At 38.6% G+C, this 27,902-nt stretch overlaps 1 protein-coding gene across 1 annotated transcript; it reads left to right on the top strand.

The window, feature by feature from the left end:
- Nucleotides 1-14,241: 14,241 nt before the first annotated feature.
- Nucleotides 14,242-27,638, top strand: SMUG1 (single-strand-selective monofunctional uracil-DNA glycosylase 1). The gene is made up of 3 exons (XM_072406239.1): nt 14,242-14,294; nt 18,013-18,295; nt 22,001-27,638. Exons 2-3 carry the CDS (start codon nt 18,032-18,034, stop codon nt 22,523-22,525), a joined length of 789 nt encoding a protein of 262 aa, XP_072262340.1. The 5' UTR covers nt 14,242-14,294; nt 18,013-18,031; the 3' UTR covers nt 22,526-27,638.
- Nucleotides 27,639-27,902: the final 264 nt, after the last annotated feature.

Genomic DNA, 27,902 nt, shown 5'->3' with positions numbered 1-27,902 from the left:
AACATGTCTAAGACAGGGAGACCTAGGCGTTATCGGTCTGCCTTTAAAACACACATCTATCTGCTAATTAACACATATTCAGCCACAGACATATGGCACAAAAACACCTGCAGACTAATATTTTTTGTTTTATATTAAGACTTGGAAAAGAAAAGGGCAAATTGGGAGTGGTAAGAAGTCACTTACGTACGTCCTGAACCCCAGGGCTGTTGAGCAGATTTTAGGGAGGACACCCAACATTGCAGTGCCTCAGTTCTGTGTACTGTGTTAGTCACAAATCTGCTTAACAGTGCCTTGACTCAGGGAATTAGTGGGTTAGTGCTTGATGGCCTTTAAACCCTCACAATCTAACAAAGCTTAAATACTAAGAAAAAAAAAAAAGGGGGGTAGCGTGCCCCAAATGCAAAAGGGTGTCCATGGGTAGACTGAGCAGCGTATCTGTTCCCTCCGCCCTCTGAGATATAAATGAGATTTGGAGGTAGGGGAGCAGCACCTCAGGGAAGCGCAGGGACGTGTGTTGACTGATGAATCCTTCATAACTTCCTCCGTGTTGCCGGGCGGGTTCATCTGCAGGACAAAGCTATCCATCTCCTTTCCGCTCTCCCTGCAGCGCTCACCCCCACCTCTTCTGCTTTTCCTTCTCACTTCTCCTCTTCTGCTTTCCTCTTCATTTTTTCATTATGCTCATCTCTTCCTCTACCAACTTAATTTTCTCATCCCTTTCTCAATTTTCTACTCCTACCCTCCCTAGTCTTTTTTTTCCTCCTAATCAACTCCAATGAAGGTTTGGTAGCAATCAATGAGAAACAAAATGAGTAAAGATGCACAAGGCGATGCTCTGTATTGTTTCTGCTGCAAATGGGTTATCTGTGAAATGGTCTGCTGTCCCCCCTTCGGAGCTTTGGATGAAATATGTACAGTGTGTTATCCAATACATATGCATTTCATTTTTTATGAAGCACAAAACACATTTCCAGACTCTGGCCTATACTCTGGATAAGTCATGGACACGAACTTCTCATTCCGCCTTCTGAAGATACAAGGGCACAGACCCAAAGTGCACCTGAAAAGCCTAAACTCATCACATCGTTGTATGAGTCACGCCCTTTGAAATTCCAGGTGTATATCATATGTGCGCACATAGGACACACTAGGGACAATGAACTCAATCTTCTCCTCCTACACGTTCATTAGGCTTAGATCTCTCTTACTTCTATCATAGAGATTCATCAAGGACACATACCTTGCTGAGAATCACTAGGGGCACATACTTCACACCCCATCAAACAATCAGAAATGCCACGTACCTCTGTTTCTTGATTCCCCCAGAAACAGGTGCATGCATCTCGACCTTGTCATGTACTTGACATACACACAAGACAACTGTCACTCCTCTCTACAAAAAAAAAAAAAAATCAGAGAACAACGTCCTTCCGAAATATTCAACACAACACATTTAATAGATCAGTCAAAGACTGAAGCATCATGTTATACACTAAACTTATTTATTTAACAATCACAATTCACTTCATTTTGGGCATACGCACCTACAGTAAACAATTCATATGTTAAATACTAATTATTAACTTTAAAGGCCAAGAAGAAGTCTATTGACTGTCTTTAAGGCCTTTAGTAAATTTAGTGATAAGTGCAGCTATGTGTCCAACCCTTGTCCATTTAAACTTTGATTATTTAAAGCCATTTCATTCTTCAGTAACGATGATTCATTGTTTAATCCTCACTGACCTACTGCTAACTAGCAGGGAGTGAGAGAATAAGAATATGAGGGAGATGTAAAGCATACTCATTTGCATATCTGAATATGATTTACATACATAATATTAGAGTATTTCTATCTCTGTGTTTTGGTGCTCCCTAGCTGCTAAATTTTTTACTAAGCTTTCTATTTCGCTGTTATGTGCAGCTGCATTTATTCTATTTACTCACCATTATTTAAATAACTTTCAAAGTTACTGTGGAAAACACAAAATATTTGAAAAAGAAGTGCTGCCTAAGGATGGCATACAAGGTCCAGCTTCTATTCAGCCTCTCTGTCTCCTTATAGCTATTGGATTCCATTCCTGACTGGCATTAAGCTATGACCCACCTTGATCACTACACATGGCGCATCCTCTGGGGGTGGCACAGAGAGGGCGAATTAGAAAACCGAAATGAAATACATTTTACACTTCATGCAAAGTTGAAAATGTGGAAACTCAGAACATGGGGATATCAGCAAATAGGCCTGCCATACCTGAACAAGGGAAGTCATAACACAAACAGTACTTTTTTCAGGATGAAGATAGGAGTGTACATGTAGTGCCATGACAAAATGTAACTAATATTCCATACCAACAACATTCAAGTGGACATCCTAGAAATATTTTCCTATCGAGTGCATTTATTATCACCTCCTAACAGGCTTTCTTCTGCCATGTTGTATAGGGTATTCTAGTGCTCAATCCTTTCTCTCAATCCTACTTCCTATCTCGTAACAAATATGTATGCTTGGGAGATCTAACCATGTCACTTTATGGAAACACTGGAACTCAGTTGCACATTTAAGAAGTAATAGGCAGCTTGTGCAGATCCTAAAATGTATTTTTGTTCATTGTAATGAATGACACAGATTTCTATATTGCATACCACAAAGATTAATTTTTTTGGGGCTACCTCTACCTCGCCACTCTTCTTTTTTTTTAATCAAACAATAACAATAAAAAAAATGCATGCCAGGAGCAAAGTGACTCATACCAGGCAATACTGATAAACACTTGTTTTTGGGTACATGGTTTAATACATATAAAAACATTTGTTTATGTCATTCTCTACTCTAAAATGCTACTTAGAAAGACTCCATCTAATATCGCTTTATTAGCAAGAAGACTCTAAAAATCATTATTGACTTGTTCTGATTTTGTCAGGTACACATGATTGCCTTCTTCAAGATACTCAGAAAATGACACAGATGCCTGGCCCCAGCCAGCTCTTAACAGCTCTGCGGTGTGAGTCAATAGATGGCGCTCTAAGTACAATACAGGGTCTCAGTTATACTGCATCTGTAAGTATACAGCGTAGGGGGAGGGGTTAACCCTTCCTCTGTCCTACACCTTCACAGAGAATGGTATATTGCAGTCACACTATCACCCAAAAAGCATTTTATCAACTTTTTTTTCTTTTTAGCTAGACGTATTCCTTTTTGTTGTGTTATGTCACCTTGTTACATAGCTACCAACTGTCTTCCAATTGGAGGGACTTGTCCTATTTTGGAACAAAACCCTTCAGTCCCTTTTTGCTCCACAGTTGTCCCTTTTTTTACTTTGACAAGTACTTTTACTTTGAGTTGTTACAAGAATTATATTCATGGCACCCTCTGGTTGTGATGGAATGATGCAAGAAAATACCACATCACATGCTCTATCCCCCCTAAATTCTGCAGCCTGTAACTATCACAGTATGTACCAATTGTGGTTGGTTTATAGAGAACCTCCACTGCAGCTGAAAGAATCCCAACTGCAGCAAAGGGCTGAAGATGATGTTTTATATAATCTACAGAAGACCGTCAGAACCTGTGGACATACAACAGGAGGTAGTTATGCTATACTTGTGCTTAGAGCCTAGGGTTAGTCTGCATTCAAGTGTCAGAAACTGGTCACTTGTTACTAGAGAATGCTAGGGATGCTGGTCATTACAGCCTCCTTATAAATCAATACTTCTGCAATTGACCGCTGGGTTGAGTTTTGCAAGTGCCAGAAGGCTAAAGGGACAAAAGAAGACAGGTAAGCAAGTTTAGAAATATGGGGTTTGAGTGCTCTTTTAAATGAGCAGAAAGTAGGAGCAAGCAGAATAGGATGAGGAAGACCATTCCAGAGAGTTGGAGCAGCTCTAGAATATTATTGGAGCCACGCGAGTATAAACGATAGTACTGTATATGGTCACCTTATCATACCTGCTATAAATTTGTTAGTAGCTGTCAGGAAGAATACATTTTTCTCAACATGTTTAATGGCCAAGAATTGAAGATCTCATTTCCTGTTTGCTTGTAGTTACAAATCACATACCAGGTTTCAGTACCTTAACTTCTGTAAAATAATAAAAAAACAAAATGTGACTGGATGGATGCCTTTCATTACAACATACAATCCTATTTTTAATGATCACACCACATTTTTAGGCAGCTACATAAGGCACAATTAGCTGAATAAATATAGTAAAAATTCATTAGAATAATTCTGTAGGTATCCACTACCTCGCAGTAAGGTTTAAATAATAGATCTGTAAGTCTGTATATACACAGTACATGCTGTGCATCCCACCAGGATTTCAAATACCTGTTTGTGGCACTTTCTGCTATAAACTAGAGCAGAAGGTTCACTTCACACCTCATTCTAAAGGGGGATTCCACAGGTAAACAGAAAAGTATTTTTCCACACTTAAATTAATGTTGCAGCTTCTTTAGTATTAAGATATTTTAAGCACTGCACTCCTCAACAGTCCACACATTTCTTAGTTATTAGTCACAAAAAATGTATATCTGTGTTGCAGAAAGTAATATACTGTGATGGATATAGGAAGAAAAGTCAGGCAAAACACTGGAATGTTTTTCTAGCCAAAACAGTTTTTTCTTTAGGAGAGAGAAGAGGTATAAGCTCTGCCAGGTTTTTACTGTTATCCAGTGCTTGAACAGAAACATTTATTCTGCTGCATATTTGGGTGTTAATTGTTATTTCTACAAAATTGTCCCTCATACCCATAACATAGGGAAAGTGTTCTGTAGGTCACAGAGGAATACCGGGCAGCTCTGATAACAATGTTTGTCATAATACCACATAGTTCCTAGTACTTGAGTTATTTTAGCTCTCATGGATATAACATTTCATGGATATAACATTTGAACATTTTAATTCATATATTTAACAGATTAAAGGTAGCAAAATTCATGGTCAGAGTTTACATTAGTAAACTAGTATACTTTAAAGTCTAAACCTTAGGCAAACAACTACATAGCCAAAACACATACTTTATGTAAGGGAATAATTTATTTCCTAAATGGTGTATCATTCCAGTAAGCCAGTTTTTCTACCAATGAATCCTTGCCACAAAACACAGCCAGGTCCTAGTTCTCTCTGCTGGGTATAGACATCCAGGAGATACTGGTAGCAGCTGAAAACAGCAGATTAGTTAATTATTTTGCTACCCAGTGAATATGAAACATCCATCAAATCTAATAAATGAAATACAAATGATTTTTGTGTAAATAAATATTGAACAAGGGCGCAGATTTATCTATATGTTGATAACTGGAATGAGTTTATATATGCTATAAAAATAGCAAGCCTCCCTTCATGATGCCCTAAAACTTAGGATAACCAAAAGTCCACCCACAATATGTTGTGGGTATGCAGTGATTTATATCAACCATTACACGGTATTGTAATAAAAGAGGACTAGACTAAGCACAGTGTTGTAAGATACTTCAAACATACCTACAGGTTTAGGGAGCACAGTGGCTTTTACTCCAGTGGCATTTCTGTAGGATATACTTTACAGCTCAGTTGCACTCATTTTTTAAGAGGTCATAACACTGTGCACAACATTATACTGTCATTTTTTTTTTTTTTCATAAAGAGTATGAGCAAAATATTAGAACTAAAAAGGGAGTTTATAGAAGACCTGAAAGAAAACAGAAAAGCAAATTCACACAGCTTCCTGAATTCAGCTTTGAGAGTAGAATAAGGATAGTCACTTACCAGACCATTCCAACAAAAATCCTTTTATTATATGTGCATTTTACATATTTTAGGCAAATTATTTACTAAAACTGCCTCCCTAGTGTAGCCACACAAAAGCTCTCAAAATTGTTGTTTTTGGATGGGATCTGTCACTCATTCATCTTCACTCACCCTCTGGTAGCTACAGAAATGAATATGTTGGTAGGTAAAGGGGGTCAACAGAGAAGTTAGGCCAGCACAAAAGATAATGAGACCCCCCAGAAGAAGAGAATTATGGTTATGAGAAGTAGGCAGAGACCTTTGCCAGGGAAACAGCTATTCATAACGTCTATGCAAGCATACCTGTACAAGAGAATAAATTAATTTTTGGAAAGGAAAAACACTGCAAGTAAGCACTGAAAATATTTGATTTTTTGGGTTTGTATAAATACATTAGCAGCCAAAAGTGAATCCAGGAAGTTTCTAGGGTAAGGAAACATAGATCTGTACCCAGGTGATTCAGAAAAAAACTGAGAATGGCTTTAGGAGGGTGAGGTGGATTCCCAATCCCATGGACTATGTTTTTCTCCAACTGGGCTGATATTGAAGTCCGCTAGACTTGTATGTCAATCTCTGGGATGTCAATCTCTGGGATTCAACAAGCAGACAAGAAAAGGCAGATTGAAATCATCTCAAACCCAGGAAGGTGGCTGAACTTTAGGATCCCTCTAGAGTTTTTCTTTTGTGAAATGTGCAATGGTATCTGGAATACATTTGGAGCTAACCCCTCACACAAGATATAAACAAATGGCACCCTCCTGTGACTGCACAGCCCATATCATGGCTGTATACAACCCGAATCAAGCATTGTTTGTAATACCAATCAAGTGTTGCTCAGACTTCATGGGGACCATGTTGGAAATGCTCATTACAACATGCAGAGATATTTACTTGCTTGAAAAGAAAAGTCTATCCTTTTTCTTTTCGGTAAAGAAAATGAAAAAAGTGGTAACCATCTGATTTACAAATTGGATGGGATGTCCAGAATATAATGGCAGATTGAAGTAGATATGAGGAGGGGGACCTCTACCTGTCTATGGGCAGGTTTATCAAAAAATCTTCAAATGGCCTCCACTTCTCTCCCCATGACATAATTATAAAAAAAAAAAAAAAAAATACAGTCCAGACTTTGCTTTCCTATCAGAAGCACTACATCATAAGTGTGCTTTACAGTTCTTTAACTAAACACATCTGAGTAGTCATTAGGCAGGTGTGCTAATTACATTGTATGGAAGTCACCTAACTATAGAGGGGATATTTACAAATCTTTATACAAAAATTAATATTCAAATTATGGAATAACAATATATTGCAAATGTGAATGTCACAAAAAAAAATACCTTTAGGAAAATGGTGTAATGATACCTAATAATAGTTTATTTTCCCTTTATGAAAACCAATATCTAAATGTATTTTCTCTGTTTATGTATACGAGGTACCTGGAGCTGGAGAACGGTTCTTGATGTCTAAATATTAGTTTACATTTGCCCTATTGAAGAGACCACATCTAATGTCTTTTTAATAGGTCCGCTGTTTTGGGTACTTTAAACTATATTGGAGTCCAATGCTTTTCTGGTAGTTCACATTCTTCTGCTAATGATGTTGGATGTTAGCGGGAGGAACCACTGAGAACCGCAGGGAACCAAGGTGATCAACGCTAGTGGAGGAGTCAGTTTCCCAGAGGACTTCGGGGACTATTTTTAGAAATGGAGTGGTGTTTAGCAGTGTACGTATGTACAATCATCTTTCAGAAGTATGAAGTATGTTTTAAATAAGATTTTGCTATAGCTACATCTTTTCTTTATATATTTATATAAGTATAGGGGAGTTTATATTATCTGGAAGTTTAACAGAAAGAAATCACATAAAAGAACACATTTTTAAATACTGATTTTTTCAGCGTTATCTTTAAATAAGAAATATCCTAAAATGGCAACTGGAATGAATTAAAAATTATGGTAAAAAATGAATTATGGTACACATTAATATTTATTATTATTATTAATAATAATAAACAGTATTTATATAGCGCCAACATAATACACAGCACTGTACATTAAATAGGGGTTGCAAGTGTCAGACAGACACAGACAGGCTTACATATATATTTTAATAAAACCCAATTTTGTTTCTGGCAGGGTACCTCATCCCAAATGGGGCTCTTCCCTCACCTTACCCTATTTCCCCCACACTGACCTGATGAAGGAATTCCATCTTTAAAGTGAGCTGCAGAGGGTGCAGGTTGCCCATTTATCTTCTAAAGAAGGGTTGGGCTATATGTCTACTATCAGCCATAAGCACATCTTGTGGTACAGTGATATAAATAACTTGCCATGTATACCCCAAATCTGCAGTAAAAAAACAAGATTTCTCTCAACTTCAGGAGGCAAGGACCTGCTCCACTACCAAGGTGGCCACTCTAAAAAAACCTAAAGGCCTGATTTTTACAAGAAGATAGACTATCATGGGAGAATTAGGTAATCCAGCAAACCTGGAATGAATCTGGTTCTGGTATTCCCATGATAGTCAATCTTCTCCAGTCTTGGAGAGCTTTAATAATTCATGTCCAAGTGTAAAGCAAGTCATGGTAAGTCGGTAGTGAAACTGTTGTACAACTGGTAGTTTGTTATCGGTCTTTTGACGGTACTGTGAATTCATTCCCCATAGTATTGCACCAATAGAAGTATTTATGATGAGATTTATGTATATGAGATCAGCCTTTTCTGATTTAAAATATGAATAAATAAAAAATAAAGTTATTTTGAAGAAAACTGTTCATTGCATGCTGTGTGACATAGTGATAATTAGGGGGCACAACTATGAGACAAGGGAAGGACATTCTATAACCAAAAGTGAATAAACAATGTTGTTCATGGTAGAATAACCAAGTATTTTTGCTAGGCTGTCACTGAAATGACTAAAAGCAAAGCTGGTCTTTGGGTAACAGGTTGTCTCATACCTATAAACCTTACAGACCGGTGATCTACTCAACTTACAGTACAAGCTTTGTTCCTAGAAGTACAAGGACCTCATCTACTGCTAGAGGAAAGTTGGTAAACGTGAAGCGAGAGACCCTTTAAGGGAGCAGGTAGCAAAATAGTAGTAAATATCCTGCACTACAGGAATCCTGAGAAAAAGAATGGAAAGCCATGTGGTTTTTACTTTAGGTTTCATAGAGTTCCAATGCCAAAAAAACATCAAAGACAAAGCACAAAATAACCAAAGGTCAGTCCTGACTAGGCAGCCATTGAATAGAGAAAAACAATAAACTTGTGTTGCACTTAGTGGAAGGACCACGACCACTAAACATTTGAAGTGTAGGCTGTGCTGTTTCAATTGGCCAGAACACTGAAGGGTACTATGGGATCACTTGAAAAGATCCTGCCACTAATTAAAAAATGCAGCTAAAGTAACAAAAAATGACATACAAAAGCCTAAAAGTGTTTTTTATTTCCATAACCACTCAAACAGATGAAAACAGAGGCAATGGACCAGTTTAGTAACAAAGAGCAATGTTTTTATTTACCCCTCTTAGTTACAGAAATAAGGATGCTGACTGTGAAAAAAAAAATTATTGGCTGTACATTGCGTACACAACAACCATCCAATATGAACAATAGTTTGAATACTCACTTTGTTCCTTGCTTCAATATAAACACAAAGGGCTCTATTTATAAAACCAAATCAAACATTGTCTTAATCATCCCCTGGTGGGAAACAATTACTGCCATTGAAACACATTGTCCTAGAAGATTCTCCACCAGGGAATGTTTCAGTGAATGCCAGATTCACCGTTTTGAAAAAAAAAAAAACATTCCCATAAGGGAATGTCTGATTCCCTGTTTTATAAATAGAGCCCCTAATGTTTAAGTGCCAGCGTTTGTCCATGATCATTGGTCTATCACACAAACTGCACTTACAGATCTGAGAGAAAAGGAGAATATTTACCAAACCCCTCCACCTTTCTAGGTATAATACTTCACATATCCCGCATCGGAAATCACATGCCCAGTCAATCCTCCCAGACTTCATGAGGTTAGCCAGAGGAGGGACAGGTGGTGATCCAGGAACACATGACAAAGGAATACAACAAATGACAAAATAAAAATCAAATTGAAATCCATATTATTAGAAAACACAAAATGAAACTGCATATCCAATCAACCTTGTAACAAACTAAACTATAAAATAAACACAGTGGCTAAAAGGTCAGCACTCCGGCCTTTGTAGCGCTGGGTCCCAGGTTGGAACCTCGGCCAGGACTCTATCTGCATGGAGTTTGCAGGTTCTCCCTGTGTTTGCGTGGGTTTCCTCCCACATTTCAAAAACATGCAATTAGGTAAAATGTCTTCCCTCCAAAATTGACCTTAGACTGTATTAAAGATATATGACTGAGGTAGGTACATTCGATTGTGAGCCCCATTTGAGGGACAGCTAGTGATATGACTATGTACAGTGCTGCGTAATATGTCGGCACTATATAAAAACTGTGTAACAATAATAATCCCAAAAGAATCCAACAAACTACTTGTCTTAACCAGGATTCTTCTTTCTCACTATTTGCACTGTAGAATAAGGGATAGACATTTATTTTTTGGCCATGTTTAGCAGGTATGCCTGCAGCAGCATGACTTTCTCAGAACTCTGTGTAGAAATAATAAATGGGATCATCAAAAAGAAATGTAAACCAATGGTCACACACAAAGCAAGGCCTGTCACTGAATAGTGAAGTAAAGAACAGCTAGGCTTAGAAGGCATTTATTATCATTTGTCATCTGGTTTCCTCTGCTCTGCGATATCATTAAATATTGAACCTGAAGGCAAGAGGATATTTGTTTACAAAGAGATCACATGCCATCTACTTATTCTGATAGTAGATCCAACTAGAAAACACTGATTACCTGTTGCAATGACTATGTAAATAGTCGTCCTGAAGAATCAACTGTTGAATTGAATCAATGGAAAAAGACCGGATTCCTGAAACATAAAGCGGACCTAAACTCAAAGTTTTTACATAAATTACCTTTTATATAAAATAAAAAATATTATTTTTTATAAATGCAATACCCTTTAAAAAAAAAAGGTGAATCACCTCTCCTTTCTGTCCTATTCATCCTTCCCACCGCTCTTCTTCTGCTGCATCTCTTTGTAGTTCTCTTCATTGGCTTCAATTTCACCTAAAAATCAAATTTAAGCTCCTGTACTTTGCCTTCAAATCAGACAGTTCTTGTCCCACTTTACTTTCTGACCTGATAGAAAAATACTCCCCCAGCCGCTCTACTGACCTACTAATGACTTCCTCACTCATAACCTCATCACATGCACAGTTCCAAGAATTTTCTAGAGCTGCTCCAACTTTCTGGAATGGTCTCACTCGTCCTCTTTGGCTTGTCCTACCTTTTACTCATTTAACCTCCCTGGCGGTAATCCCGAGTGTGGCTTGTGGTGAATTTTCCATACCAAAAGCAGTAACCTCCAGCCACACTCAGGGTGGAATTGCCAGGGAGTTTAAAAGTCCTACTTAGTTCTCACATTCCAGCGGCGCCCTCCAGCGATCCCTGGCATCTTCTTCCCCAGGCGATGCCGGCTGGGCATCTGTGTAACCTGGCGATGCCCAGCCGGCATGTGCGTCCCCGGCGTGTGAACATTGGGGACATAAGGCCAGGGGAAGCAGATGCCGGCCGGGCATGTTTGCGAGTGTGTGCCATTATTTTTAAATGTACCGCCTAAACATTTGTACCGCATTTACATTTAAAAATAATTAGTATTCATACCGCCAGGGAGGTTAAAAGAGCACTTAAAACCCATTTTTTTCAAACTTGCCTACCCATCTTCTGTCTTTTCAAACCCTCACTACTTCCCACCACTACATATCTCCCCTCTTATTGTGTGTTACTTCCCTCACCTCTTGTAAGCTCTTCAGGGCAGGGTCCTCTCCTCCTGTGTCACTGTCTATATCTGTCTGTCATTTGCAACCTTTTTTAATGTACAGCGCTGCATAATATGTTAGTGCTATTGAAATCCTGTTAAAAATAATAATCATAAAATAAACATCACCTATCCGTTTTCTGCAATCATGACCTGCCTGATTAGGCGTTTGCAAACATGGAACTTTAGTATATTAGCACCTAGTCGCTTCAGGATTTGTAATAAAATTGTACATCCAGATACTTCCTGTTTTAAGGCTCTGATCTGCTTTACTATCTATGAAATGAAAGCCCAATTCTAAAACTAAAACTAGGTTTCTGGCAAAAAGTAATCATTGGAAATGAAAGAAATTATACATTTTTATTTCTTTTCAATAGATGATAATTCTGAGTGAACATCTTATTGAAATATCATTTTACCTTCTGCTACTTATGTGTGAGTTTAGTCTTCAGGTTAAACATTCTTCAACCATGGTTTCTTCTTATTCTGTAGCTTGCTATTGTGAATTAAATATTAAAAAATTCAATTTTCATTTTTCAGGATGGAGTATTAGAAATGAATTTAAAATGTAGTTGTAAAATGCAGAGATCAATTACACCTCATAAGAACCATCTGAATAATCAGTATCTCAATAATTATCTGGCACATTCATCTGACCAGCAGCTGCCTCGTTCTACAATATAGAAATAAAAGTAGAACTAAAGCCAAAAAAAGTTTTAGTTTTACATACAATAGAAATTGGATAAAACTTGTTACTTTGTTTTGTTATCTTTACAATTAGGGATTTTTTTTATTTCCTGTTCTGCGGGCAGGAGAAGTGAGAAGACAGTCTGAGCAATCTCTTCTTAGACATTTGTGACTGGGACAAGTATTAGGGTGACAACTTCAAATTTTTTTTCACCTTCAGTTCTTAAAAATGGTCACCAAGACATGAAAAAAAACTGTAAATCTACCCAGTAAAGTCAAAGAAAGCAATAAAAACCCGACAAAAACTGTAACCTCCCTCTACATTATAGGTTTGGTTTCATTTTAAGAAATATAAACTATTCTAAAATAGAAGTTTAACATTATTAACAACATTTTAACAACTACAATGATAGCAGTTAGGAGGGGATATTCAGACATTTCCAAGGATAAAAAAGAGCATTATTTCACAAACAGCATTTACATCCAATATCAGTGTTCCCCCTATCCTTTTTTAGCCGGATGCATCACCCAGCACTTTTCAGCTATTTTTGGGCGGTTACTGAAGAGTTGGTTTACAAAACAGACTGCCACCCGCCTACAAATTCTTCCCACCCGGCTTAAAACAAAGTTTGTACTCAACACTGGATATGTATATATTATGTAAGTACAATAATCGTGTGTATTCCTCCTTGAACCTTAGTGTGCTTTACTTCTTTCTGATCAGTGTAGTATACCAGAGTAAATCATTTCCTGTAATACAGACCTGTCACTGCTGCTGTCTGGTCTTGTATACACCCCCCCATACAGTTCTATACAGACAGCCTGTAATGTGCGGGCCTGCTGGGAGCCTCCCACATCTCCTGCATTCTGCACTGGTTTTGTGCTGGGAGGTTGTCGCTGTTTATATTGCAATACTAGGTTTGAGAAGCATTTGGTGCGCACATATTAGATTTGAATCATTGGTGGCAATTGAGGAAAATATTTCAATAAAAATGTTTCAGGCTTATCATTGAGAGTCAACACATTCCCCATACACCAGTGTTTCCCAACAATAGTAATTTTATCAGGGGGTTCCCTGAGGACCTGAAGGGTTTTAAAGGGTTCGTCCATGTTAAAAGAAGAAACTCTGCCATGAACCATAAACTCTGTGTTACCTCTCCCCATATTCTAAACACTACATTTACCTAGAAAAAGTTTCCATGCCCAGGCAGGTCATTATTGCAGAAAGGTACAGATGATGTCTCTTCTTCAATAAAGCTTCCTACCTGCCTGATTGCAACGGGTTTCCGGAATAAAAGCTTTAAAGCCTCAGCGCCAGCTTTGGTTAACAAGGAAACCTGGCAATTCAAACTTCCTTTTCATATATCATGACTATGGACTTTGTACAGCGCTCTGTAATATGTTGGTGCTATATAAATACTGTGTAATATTAATAATATTAATGTCGGGATGAATGAACTACTTGAGCGGGAATTTATCATCCCAACACAGCCAATCGGCTAAAGCTTGTCCGGAACTAGAAGAAATGAAGGAAGATGGTGGCAGCCAGTGCTGAAACACAGACAGGTGAGTCGGCTGGGTTTAGTTCTGCTTTAATTAAATTCAGAGCAATGATGTAGAAGCAAAAGGTGGAAACTTAGTTTTAACAAATATTTTTATTGTGATGTAAAACAATTGCAATATTCTGGTTTAGGATAAAGAGCAGTGATGGAGAATACTTCAGACTCTACAGGTAGTCCCCGAATTAAGGACATCCAACATACAGATGTCTCCTAGATATGAACAGGGCTTCCCTGCTCGCTCCTGTGCAGAATGGAGACTTGATACATAAAAGGGTGGACAACCTTTTTATGGTATCACCAAGGCCCCTTTTCGCTGACTGGGAACTGGCTGCTATCGAAGTGCAAGGTAAATGCCATAGAGATAAATGACAAGGAAGCGGCGCTGACTGTGAGAGGCTGATGGGGAGGAAGCTGTCAGCCTTATACAATCACCGCCTGTGTATTCTATAGACCTCCCTGGTGACCGCACTGCCATTGTATTGTAGGTGCCTTTCTATCAGGATTGTTTATCCGCAGTGCATTGTGGGAGCTCTGGCTGGAAAGCAGCATTGTTCACATTTACTAAGAAATCTCCGCTATGCCGGGGCCAGGGCGGTCTGACAGGCGCTGCCTTCACATAATGCAGGCTGATGGCTGGGATAGGGAGGAAATGTGCAGGGAATTGTATAGGAAACAGAAATCCAGCTGCTGCATGGAATGAGCAATGTCAGAGATGTCCCATAGGATTCTAATCATACATTGCATGCATTGCCACCATCAATATCATCTGTGGAGGAATCAATCACATCCCTGCAACACACAGCATTTCACATTATGTCACTAAATGTCATTCTAATTTACCAATTATTAAAATTACATTATCACTTTATCATTATTTCTTTATCTCTGTGCTGCTGATCTCCTGAATCCTTTTTGCAGTTTCTTCCTGTCCACACAGAGGTAATGGCATTCATTCTTAGTGATGGCAACCGTGAGCCGTGCCTGTGTGATTTATTAAAGCGTATGCCTAAAGGTAGACAACTCTTTTATGTAAGATAAAAATTCTGATTTGTTTTTGATTTTTAAAGGGTGCAGCACCCCCCCAATTCCCGATCGCCTAGGCGATCAGACATGAATTGTAGCGCAGAGCCTCCCGGGAGACCTACGTCACCTCTTAAGTGCTCCTTTTGCGCATGCCCGAGCATCCCAGTCATGCGCAGAAGGAGCTTTTTTGTGAAAAGGTAAAACGCATGTGCAGTGAGATCAGAATTTTTTTTCCAACCTACGTTACCCGATCTCCCGCCAAACCGGAAGAAGAGATGAAGATGGTGGGGTGCCGGCTGGGAGATGGATGCCGGGACGACGCGCACCTAATGGAAGATTTTTCATCAGTGAAGCTGGGTGGTCCATCAAACCTAGAATGGATTGCTTCAAAGTCATTTGCTAGCAAATGTTTTGAATCCTGGGCCAGATCCCTTCCAGGTTTGCTGGATCACCCAGGTTCAATGATGAAAGTGTATTCTCTCCAGCCTTGAAGAGGCTTTAATAAATCAGGCTCTGTGTATTGAAATGTCAGCTTTATGTTCACATGTTAAGAGAGAAGACCAAGAATGCAAATGCTGGCCTACTTTAATAAACTTGAAGCCAACACTTGATAAAATCATGAACTGACAGAATTTTTTTGGGGTCAGTGACTGCATTCTCAATCATTAAGGGCATTGATAAGGGGATCCCAAGCTCGGCCACTTTTACTTCAGCATTAAAAGCAGCAGATTTGACAGTAAGCAGCACTGAGCGGTGCTAAACCTCTCCCTGCCCCCCCCCCCCCCCCATTCATTCTCAATTGGGCTGCGGCAGTTATCATCTACTTGTAGCCTCTCCCCTGAGGCAGCAATGTGTCAACAATAGCAGAATAAATATTAAAGTAGAAGTTGTTTAATTGGGATTTCATTGAAATTGGTCTTTTTCTAAAGTAGTAAATCTGACGTTCACTGAAACATTCCCCTGTGAAGAACCAGTTACTGCAATTGAAGCATATTAGTCAGGAATATTCTCTACCAGGGAATGTTTATGTACATGTCAGATTCATTGCTTTAAAAAACAGATATATTTGCAGGTCTTTAGGAATCAGCATTTCATTGATGATCGCACACTAGAAATTGCAGGTTTCCTTAAAGTGTAAATTAAGTCAATCCCACGTATATGGACACAAGAGGAGGAGAGAACCCTGCCCCGAAGAGCTTACAATCTAAGAGGTGGGAGAAGCCGCATACAAAATCTTTACCAGTCTTTGAGAACTTTATAAAATTACACTCTATGTCTCTGCACTCCTAATCATTATCTTTATAAAACACATAGGGTTCAATTTATAAAGCAGTGAATCTGAAATTTACAAAAATATTCCCTTATTCAATTACTGCCATTGAGCACATATGGACGTGGAAGATTCTCCACCAGGGAATGTTTTGGTGAATGTTGGGTTAAGGTTCTTTAAAAAAAATAGACCCCATACAGTTTTTCAAACTTATCACTTCTTTGCTATTATGAAATAAATTGACATTTATATTGTTAAATTGAACTTCAGACGGCTATCTTTATATAGGAAATTAGGTGGTGGCAGATAATTTTATAACACTATCTTTGCCTTTTATTGTTGTATTTTGTGTTACATCTAAATCGTTAAATAAAAATAAAGCTCCCGGTTTTTATATATTTATGTCTTTATAGGTAATTGTGAAAATGGAGAAAATTCCTTAATAAAATCCCAGTATATTTTGTTTTCATGGTCATTAAAATGGAGGGATCTGGAACTTCTCCTTATAGGACGATGGGCACTAATGAGCCATTTTCATTCCTGTTGGTTTAAAACGAATATTTCACTACAAATATTTGTTCTAAACCAACAGGAATGAAAATGTGGTGTTGGATTGGTAGGATCTTGGTTAAACCCTTACAGGGAAAGCATGCTTCTAGCTGCTTTTTAACATTTCTCCAGTAATTAAACATGTGCAATATAAAATGAATGTTAAATGTCCACTGGTATGGAGGACAATGAACAGTTTTTTTAAAGCCGACCCTGACTCCTCACTTACACACTTACAATTAGCCAGCAGCCCCAATAAACATTCTGCAGATCAGAATGATTATTTGGTCTAAATGCTTGTTTTATTGTCCCAATCCAAAGTCCACCCCTCATATTCACACATCTCACCCCAGGTGCTGCTGCAAAGAATTAACTTTTTCTCCATATCTTGCATACTTTTGCCAACACTCTAATGACCTACTAATGACTTCCTCTCTCATAACCTCATCACACGCACGGCTCCAAGACTTCTCTAGAGCTGCCCTGACTCTCTGGAATGGTCTTCCTCGCCTATTTGGCTTGCTCCTACTTTCTGCTCATTTAAAAGAGCACTCACAACCCATTTTTTCAAACTCGCCTACCCGTTTTCTTCTGTCTCCTAAACCCTCACTACTCACCCTCCATTCCATATCCCCCCTAATTGTATGCACCTCATAGATTTTAAGCTCTTCGCAGCAGGATCCTCCCCATCTCCTGTGTCACTGTCTGTCATTTGCAATCCCTATTTAATGTACAGAGCTGGGTAATATGTTGGCACTATATAAATCCTGTTTATTATTAATAATGTTTTGCTAGATCCCCTTATTGGGTATGAGTGCTCTCCCTGGAAGGCACTGGTAATGTAGTCTTCCTAGAAGGCACTGGCTACCACATCAGATACATGGAATATATTGAAAAATAACACATTTTTTTTACAATAAAGCCATATTAACATAAGCCGGGGAAATCTGGGAGTAAAAGGTTCCCTTTAAATTGTAATGTTGTATATTGCAGACATGCTAAAGGTAAACAAAGCAATGTGATCACTGCTCCTACATGGATTCTGTCACTGGTGTTTGTGCATTTCCTAGCTTTCTGTTGCTCGCCCCTCTTTGCCTCCGTTGTGGATGGTTTCCTTAATTTTTTCATAAAGCCTTTATTACTTTTGTGCTTGTATTTAATTTTTTTCAAAAGATGTCAGGAATTCATTCATTGAAGAGAACTGTGTCTTCCATCATTGCAGGTAGTGAAAAGGCAGAGGAATGATTCTTTCCCAGGCTCAGTCTGGCGCCTATGCCAGCAACTCTGATGAGGAAAATCCCGCAGATGACTTCCTACAAGTGGAATTGGAGCTGAATCTAAAGCTGGGGAATCTCGTATTTCAGGACCCAGTAAAGTATGTGTACAATCCTTTGCTCTATGCCTGGGACCCACATGAGAGGTTTGTGAGGACCTACTGCCAATCAAAAAAGGAAGTGCTCTTTTTAGGAATGAACCCGGGACCATACGGCATGGCTCAGACAGGGGTAAGATCTTATGAAATGAGGTTATTTTTCTTCCAAGGGTAGGGATTGATTTTTTTTTTCAAGTTTAATTGCATCAGTGCCATATTAACCTGCATAAAATTGCTCAATTAAAGATGTCCTCAACATTTCGTACCATTAACTCATCTCTGATAAAGACACTTGTAAAGCATTTGTTCATCCGTCCTTTTTTTCCTGCAATAAATCTATCATGGTTTACTTCATTAAGATTATACCTGCCATATACCAGGTCTGCCAACACCAACCTACTCACTTGTGTCTGCAGCTCAATTAAATACCAGGCCTGACATGGAGACTGCCACTCAAGAGGAAAAAAAATCTGTTAATGGCTGATGGAGAGACTGACTGGGAGTGGGTGGAGTGACACTATATGAAAAGGTCAGACAGTCTTGCTGGCTGTGATAATTGGTTACACCTCTCTGCCCCATTCCTTTATTAAGCTGTGTGATCATTTTGAGATCATGCCAAACTGCGTCATACCTCAGCATAGGGAAAGAGTTATGTGGCTACATGTTGCTTCAAGCTGCTAGCCAGATTGGTGTCACGGAAAAAAGCGTCATCGCATGTAGCGATCTCTGTATTACCTTCCACTGTTTTTTGTGATTCGGCTTTATTGTTTAACTTTTTCTTTACTAACCTAAATTTGATATTTCTCTTTACAGTGACAACCTAATTCTGATCCTTTCCAACGTCAAAAGACTGAACGAGCTCTGTACATAGAGCACCATTCTGCTTAATGGAGAGGAGAGGGGGAGAACAACGGAGCAGCACTCTGCTGTGCTCTCTCCCCTTCCCTTCCATTACAATTGTTTGTGGATCTGCCAGGATGGTTCCATGAACGACTAGCCCTGTACACACGCCAGATTCACGTCTAATATCAGCCCTGAGGTGATTATTGAGAATCATCTGACGTGTGTACATAACCTTAGACTCAAAATACTGTTTAATTTAAAGTTTTAACTGGTAAAGGATTTTTATTTCTTTCCACCCAGTTCTAAAATTAGTAGCAATAGATATATAGTTCTGTAAACGAAACAACTCAGATGCAGTTGATCTGCAGACTTTCAGCTTTAATCCAGTGGGTTGAACAAAAAGATTGCATAAAAATGTGAGGATCTAAAGCCTTTTTTTACACAATCACTTCATTTCAGGGGCTCAAAAGTAATCGGACAATTGACTCAAAGGCAATTTCATAGGCTTCGTTATGTCATTATCAATTAAGCAGATAAAATGCCTAGAGTTGGTTTTAGGGGGGGTGCTTGTATGTGGAAGATGTTGCTCTGAACAGACAACATGTGGTCAAAGGAGCTCTCCATGCAGGTGAAACAAGCCATCCTTAAGCTGCAAGCCATCTTTAAAACAGAAAAAACTCATCCGAGAAATTGCTACAATATTAGGAGTGGCAAAATCCACAGTTTGGTACGTCATGAGAAAGAAATAAAGCACTGGTGAACTCAGCAACGCCAAAAGACCTGGACGTCCACGGAAGACAACAGTGGTGGATGATCGCAGAATCATTCCCACGGTGAAGAGAAACCCCTTCACAGCAGCCAACCAAGTGAACAACACTCTCCAGGAAGTAGGCGTATAGATATCCAAGTCTACCATAAAGAGAAGACTGCATGAAAGTAAATACAGAGGGTGCACTGCAAGGTGCAAGCCACTCATAAGCCTCAAGAATAGAAAGGCTAGATTGGACTTTGCTCAAAAACATCTAAAAAAGCCAGCACAGTTCTGGAAAAACATTTTTTGGACAGATGAAACCAAGATCAACCTTTACCAGAATGATGGCAAGAAAAAAGTATGGAGAAGGGATGGAACAGCTCATGATCCAAAGCATAGCACATCATCTGTAAAACATGGCGGAGGCAGTGTGATGGCTTGGGCGTGCATGGCTGCCAGTGGCACTGGGACATTAGTGTTTATCCATGATGTGACACAGGACAGAAGCAGATGGATTGTGAGGTGTTCAGAGACATACTGTCTGCTCAAATCCAGCTAAATGCAGTCACATTGATTGGGAGGCGTTTCATAATACAGATGGATAATGACCCAAAACATAGAGCCAAAGCAACCCAGGAGTTTAATAAAGCAAAGAAGTGGAACATTTCACTTGTTGAAGACTAAACTTCGGACAGAAAGGCCCACCAACAAACCCAGCATCTGGTGATGCCCATGAGTTCAAGACTACAGGCTGTCATTGCCAGCAAAGGGTTTTCAACCAAGTATTAGAAATGAACATTTTATTTTCAGATTTTTAATTTGTCAAATTATTTTTGAGCCATCCATTGAAATGAATGGATTGTGTTAAAAAAGCTTTAGTTCTTCACATTTTTATGCAATCTTTTTGTTCAACCCACTGAATTAAAACAGAAAATTAGAAAAAAGTTGTCTCTGTCCAAATATTTATGGACCTAACTGTATATCTGGTGACCAGCTATAGATATTTAACATCTGCAAGAAATAAGTCATCACAAAAAGTTGGTCCAAATTGTATAGAATGCAATCAGACAAGTCCCAGCTTGGCAGATCTTTCTGTTGCTTACTCCTCTAGATCTACTTGCTGGTAGTAGACCTGAAATGACCATAGGAACATAGGGGTATGTGGGGGATGCAGAATGGTATTTACAAAACCATTACAAATACAAGAATGTACAGTGAGGGAAAAAAGTATTTGATCCCCTGCTGTTTTATGTACGTTTGCCCTCTGACAAAGGGGACAGGACACCTTCATTGCGACTCCACAAGGGGAAATCTTGCATGGAGCCTCAGACCGAGGGGGATTGACAATTATTTTGTGTTTCTTCCATTTGCCAATTAGCACGCCAACTGTTGTCACCTTCTCACCAAGCTGGTTGGCGAGAGAGGTAGCCCAGTCCAGCCTTGTGTAGGTCTACAATCTTGTCCCTGACAGCTCCTTGGTCTTGGCCATGGTGGCAAGTTTGGAATGTGATTGATTGCTTCTGTGGACAGATGTCCTTTATACAGGTACTGTAACAAGCTTGGATTATGTACACTCCCTTACACAGGGTGCTCCTAATCTCAGCTCGTTACCTGCATACAGTGAAGACACCTAGGACATCCTGCTGGCTGATAGGGGATCAAATACTTATTTCACTCATTACAATGCACATTAAGCTGACTTTTGAACACTGGGTTTTTGAGGGTTCTTTTGTTGTTATTCTGTCTCTCACAGCTACAATAACCCTACCATTACAATTATAGACTGGTCATTTCTTTGTCAGAGGGCAAACCTATAAAATCAACAGAGGATCAAATACTTCTTTCCCTCACTGTAGGTGTCAATGTTATTGGAAACATATTGGAGAAATCTATTTGTATGGCCAGTTGCAATCTCGAAGCTTTCAAGCTAAACATTTTACTAGCAGCATCAATATGTGTGTGTTTTGCTAAACCAAAAGTATTGACAAAAGTATTGTTGCTGGGCTTTCTCTGACTTTATTACTTTGATTAACAGATATGGAACAAGTATGTGGCAATAGATGGAAAAAAATCTGATCTTTTCACTTGTATAGGAGTAGTAACTCATCTTTTCGTAAAGCTAGTCAGCATAACAACCAGACTGTGGCCAGTTTGGGGAACATAAAATCTAATTTACACTTTACACAATTTGACTAATGGTAAGTCTTACAGACAGCCATTAACTTTCTTCTTTTTCTTTCTTAGGTTCCTTTTGGGGAAGTTAAACATGTGCGTGACTGGCTTCAAATAGAGGGCCATGTTTATAAGCCGGAAATTGAGCACCCAAAAAGGCCCATTCGTGGGTTTGAATGTCCCCATAGCGAAGTCAGCGGTGCTCGATTTTGGGGTCTCATTAAATCCCTTTGTGGGCAGCCTGAACATTTTTTCCAGCACTGCTATGTTCACAACCACTGCCCCCTCATCTTCATGAACCAAGCAGGTAAAAACCTAACCCCAATGGATCTTCCTAAAGCTCAGAGAGATGTACTCCTGGATATCTGTGATGAAGCCTTATGCCAAGCTGTCAAGGCACTCGGGGTTAAGTTGGTGGTTGGAGTGGGCAAGTTTTCTGAGCAGAGGGCTAGAAAAGCTCTGGCTGGGGAAGGATCAGATGTTACAGTGACGGGTATAATGCACCCATCTCCCAGGAACCCTCAGGCCAATAAAGGTTGGGACAGCTTGGTAAGGACACAGCTCCAGGACCTGGGAGTTTTGTCACTGTTTGTTTGAATGATAAAAGGACCGACCTTTCATGATTAGACTACATGGTTACTGATACACTACATCAATAACTCCACTTTCTTCATTGTTTGTACCACACTATGCCTTGTTCAAAAGTCAACAATTGTATGAACGATGCAGTGAAATGGAACGGACTGTATTCATGGAATATGTAAAACACTTCTATATACTGTAGAATATAGTAAACCGTTAACAAAAATTTTGAATCCTTTTGAACATAGAACAAAGAACATTTCCTAAATGACTGCATAGCAGCCACTGCACTTTCCGCTGAAGACAGCCTTTCAGAAATGTCAGTGCAGGATTGCCAAGTGATGCTGGAACACATTGAAGGACAGATGGAACATTCATACAATTAAGTATTGCTGCCTGACCTTCACATGTTGTATAAAACAAATCCCAAGAATCACACCTGTGGTTTTATGGACAGATTTTCATTATGTAGATGGTATCGGCTACTTTATCTCACAATTTTGTTATTCCCTACTGGTGAATATCAAGAATCGGTGTTATGAATGTAGAAAAAAAAAGTCTCCTTCATTTTTCCTGGTCATTCGCTGTTTATCTTAGGAATTGTTGAAGAAAATATAATGTAGAATAGTTTGTAACCAATATTACATCTAGGTAAAAACTTAGTAGTATTATCTCAATGAACAACTTCACATGTTTCCTTTGTCTTTTCAATGTAGCGGTTTCCTCATGGTGTGATATCCGTCATGTTCCAGACTTAGTCTTACAGTGAATAATTGTTTTTTTTTTTGGTTCATCATACAAAATAACTTGTAACTGGTACATTTTATATAGAAGAAAATCCTTCCACTAGGTTACAGTATCGTCTTATGATAAAATGTTGTATCATATCATCACAGCTTGACATATCCAAGGACCAAGGAGTTTGCCATTTAAGGACTTGTGAGTAGAGACCTAAAACCATTCCTTTTTGCTTCAGTGACCAACTGTGCATCCAGTTTGTAAGTGCTTTGTGTAACTATTTATACTAGGAATACAGTTCTTGTCCTTTTTTGCATTATAAAGCTTATTGTTTATGCAGAGACGGGCAGTTGTCTGTGTATATCCCACCCAGTTATTTTCTGTCACTGCTTTGTTATTAGTCTGTGCCGGCCACTGACTTAGGAGCAGTTTCACATTATTGTTGGGTATAGCAGACTATTGCAGACCTCCAGCCTCTTCAGTACAAATCTGCAGTGCACTCTGCTAGACGGTGTGCTTGCTTTGTATTTAGAAGGACAGCTATGTTTACAGACTTTACATTTATTTTTTATGTTTAACCCTTAAATATGTATTAGTGCTAGATTGCGCCTTTTAGATCAAACCTATACTTCAATATCATTGTGTTTTTAGTTTAGTCTCCATTTTTTTTGGCAACTTTGCTGTTGTGAACAGTGTTTTGTTTGGGGTTTATTTTATTTTTTTCATATTCTGAAATTTCAATGGTTAATGATAAGCCTTCTGTAAGTTCCCCACCAACAAGGGTGTATATAAAGGAATGAAGTTAGCCAAAAGAGATTTTGTTCTTTATTTGGAAGATCATTGTGCAATTGGCAGTTGGCAGGAAAATCGATTTATTTCCGTTTAAGGTGTATGGCAAATGGTGAAGGCTCCGTTATATCATAGCTGAAAACCAGTGGAAATGAGCCTTGGTGACTGCTATAAAAGAAAGAAGGCTATGGGGAGAATTAAAAAGTTATATTTATCACACATAACTTTATGACTATGTGCGATAAAGGGAAATTTGCATTGTACAGCATGCATGTAGTGAAAAATGTAACACTGGTGAAGTTCACTTTGCAGAATGAATGTTCCTAAATATGGTGAAGCTGTGTTCACTTTGAATATCCACACATGTGTTGTTTACATAACCCTAGCAAATGATTGGGTATTCATTGGGTCTGATTTATATAAGCCTTCCAAGACTATTATGGGTGAACCTGGATGAACCCACAAACCTAGAATGGATTTCTTAAAACTAATTTCTTATTATTTGGCAAATGTTTTCAATCCTTGACCAAATCCATTCCATTGCTGGATCACCTATCTTCTCCAGTTTGGGGGGTTTTATTAAATCAGACCCAGTGTGTGGACAGATTTACCTTATTTATGAAGATTCATTTTATTATGAACATACACTTTCCAAATTCAATATTTGCTAGGTGAAGAGCCATCATTAAATAAACCCCATACATCCATATTGTGCTTGTGTTCACCATTCAGAGGACACAATTATTCATATTTTTTAGTTCAGTGTTAAAGTTGTGCCGCTCCTGTGGGGTGTTCTCAGATAATAAGCTATTGCACACAATGCATTCCTACCTAGCAGCGGCTCCTTCAGCATTACCATATGTGTTGGGGGCAGCAGAAAGCTGCATACCTTCTTATATTTGTATCCGTTTCCCTGCACATGTCTGCACGTGTGTTTAATACCTGCATCTACAATCTTTGTTGATAAATTGACCCCACAGCTACTGATTGCATGTAGTTTTCACTCCTTCATGTGGCACAGATCACAGAACTGTAAAATAACATTGTGTGATCAAGTTTTCAATAAGCATTGATGTCTGTGAGAAGTAGATTTCCTGCAAATTGTACAGCATCACCTCTGCTGGTTCACAAGCCACCGCTGTGTGGTGAGAGAGACTGCTTCACTGACAGCAGGTGCATTTTCTCTCTGTCGCTGCCATATGCAGTGCTGTTGGCATCTTCTGTATTAGAAAGTGATGTGCGCGGAGAAGAAGAGTCTGGAATGCAGCAAGATGAGGTGGCCGGCTTGTTAGGTCTAATTGATGTGTGGAAGATGCAGCGAGGCAAGGGGCACAGACAGAGTTTTATTGTGCTAATAAAGTAGCCTCATTGCTTATTTAAACCACGCTCTTCTAATTAAAAGGAACAGTAATAGTGATATCCCGAGCCCCAAACTTCCTGCCGCTTTGACGATTTGTCAGAATTGCAGGATAACTTCTATGGAGAAATGCAGTGTTTTATCTAGGGACCTATCAACTGTTCTGTATGTATAGAAAGTCTTGTGCATTTTTGTAAAAGCCAGAAGTCTGCTTTCTATTTTTCTGATCGCTGGCAGATTATTTTGATAGCAGCCTGAAAACCTTATGTCATGTCTTTAGGTGAATGCAGTTTATATATTGAATGCCTTACATACGTATATTGTGAAAGCTTCAGAAATAGTTATCCTTTGTACTGAAATGTGTTATAACCCCTTAATAGCTAGTAATATTGGGTGTCATGTATGAAGAGTGTCTGAAAGGGTAGGAACTGCTCTGTCATTAGCCTCTAATCGGATTCCAGTTCTCATTTATTAGGAAAAAAAAGGAAGATTGATTGCTATAGGCAAAGCATTTTCAGGCACTTTTCTTACAAGGCTCATTCTGCTTTCATTAGAATTTTTTTTTATGCTAGATTGGCGAAAATTAGTGTATTAACAATGCTGTAGGTTATAATATAGCTATTTGCACCAAGTTGCTAGTAGTATACTAACCCTATTTTTATGTTGTCAATTATTGTATCTGATGTAAATATTAAAAGATGGCCGTATACTCATTCAAGTGATGTTTGGTAGGTTTTATTTTTTCTGTTACTGAAGCGAGACATCAATGGAACATTTCTGGTACAACAAAAGATGCTCTGTCTGTATTTATAACCTTTGCAGAAACAGTCGATATGTCTGGTAATGTATGGCCAAACCTCTGAAACAAATGTTGGGTCATTAGGACCTTGCTTAGTATGTAATAGAGAACCACAGATGCACACAGTTTGGTAACCTGTAAGCCATAAGGATAGATGTTTTCCAGTTTTGTGCATTTTGCCTGTGGATGTATTGACATGTTTTGCAGATTGACAATATTCTGCATCCAGTATTACATTGCATTAACGCTAAAGGTTAGTACATCCCCCCGTGTGGGAAGGACAACACAATCCATTGTAAATTATGTCAAGCAAAAATGTACAATTTGTAATGCCCTGGTAATGTAATTTTGCACCTCAGTACAGGTATATCGAAAGATCATACTTAAGGAGGATTTTTTGTTTTCTTGACTAAATATACAGAGTTTAGCTTGCAGAGTTTCATGGTTTCCTTCTGATTTTTATTTTTCCAGTTCCAGTGCAGATCCATTATACTGGCTGGCTGTGGTCAGAAGTTTCAAAATAGAATAACTTAATTTTTACAGGAAACTTGTCTTTAGAGCAGCCTTTCCTCGCCCTTTCTAACATGGGAGAACCCCTGCTATATTTTATATTTTCACAGCTCACTGTACATTAGCATGCTGGTAATTGGGAAGAATAACTCTTATATTGCTGACCAATGGAAAGAATGTCACCCCTACAGATAGGTACAAAATATCATTAATATCAGAGAGGAACAAAGTGCTCGTTACTCAAGGAACCCCTAACAACCTCGAGGAATCCTGATTGGGAAACACTAGTTTAGAGGAATATTCTTCATTAAAATGCTAATCAAGTATGCTGATTTGGGAAAACTGAAGTAATTGCTGGGTTGGGTCAGGGTATTGTTTCTAGATACAGCCAGTCAAGCAGTATTTAGATAATGATTCAACAGTAGCAGCCTACGTATTTATGTCAACACTACATTTCTTAAAAAAAAATATTTCAATAAATATGCACATTTTCTTCTTTTTTAATTATGGAAATGATATAAAGACAATTCCCGTACACAAAAGGAATCTGTATTGTTTGTCCAATAATTTTATATACAGACAATCACTATTTCCTCAAGAACAATCAGGGGGTGTATCACTTTTCAGTCATAGATATGCTGAATGTAAAAGAAATCGCTTGGATTGGGTGACACCTAATAAAGTCTTTGGTACCTTTTTTGTGATATATCTGACATCAATGTGTGTGTGGAGAAATATTCTCAGAGAGAGAAAAGATCCAGTTGTGACATACAGCAGGAAATTAATAATTAAAGGTATGTCACTCTTTGCTCTGTATTATAATGTTGGGATTGCATAACACTGTCCATTGTATATGTATTCCCTTTGTAGTAGGTACAGCTATGTATACGCAGTTTAAACCATATTGTGCTTAAATAAATTCAACCTTACTGCTACATGTTTTGGTCTGGTCTTTCTTTTGTCTCTGGATATGTTGAAACAACTCAGTGGAAACAAGGTGAACCATAGAAAAATGTTTTATGCTTATTCCTAGATTGTAAGCTCTTCGGGGCAGGGTCCTCTCCTTTTGTGTCACTGTCTGTATTCGTCTTTCATTTGAAACCCCCTATTTAATGAACAGCGCTGCGTAATATGTTGGCACTATATATGTAATGTTTAATAATATTATTAACAACAATATAGTTTGCAGAAGAAAAGGA

The sequence above is a fragment of the Pyxicephalus adspersus genome, chromosome 1, assembly GCF_032062135.1.
Source record: "Pyxicephalus adspersus chromosome 1, UCB_Pads_2.0, whole genome shotgun sequence".
Classification (NCBI taxonomy): Eukaryota; Metazoa; Chordata; class Amphibia; order Anura; family Pyxicephalidae; genus Pyxicephalus; species Pyxicephalus adspersus.
This window is presented reverse-complemented; position numbering and strand designations above follow the sequence as displayed.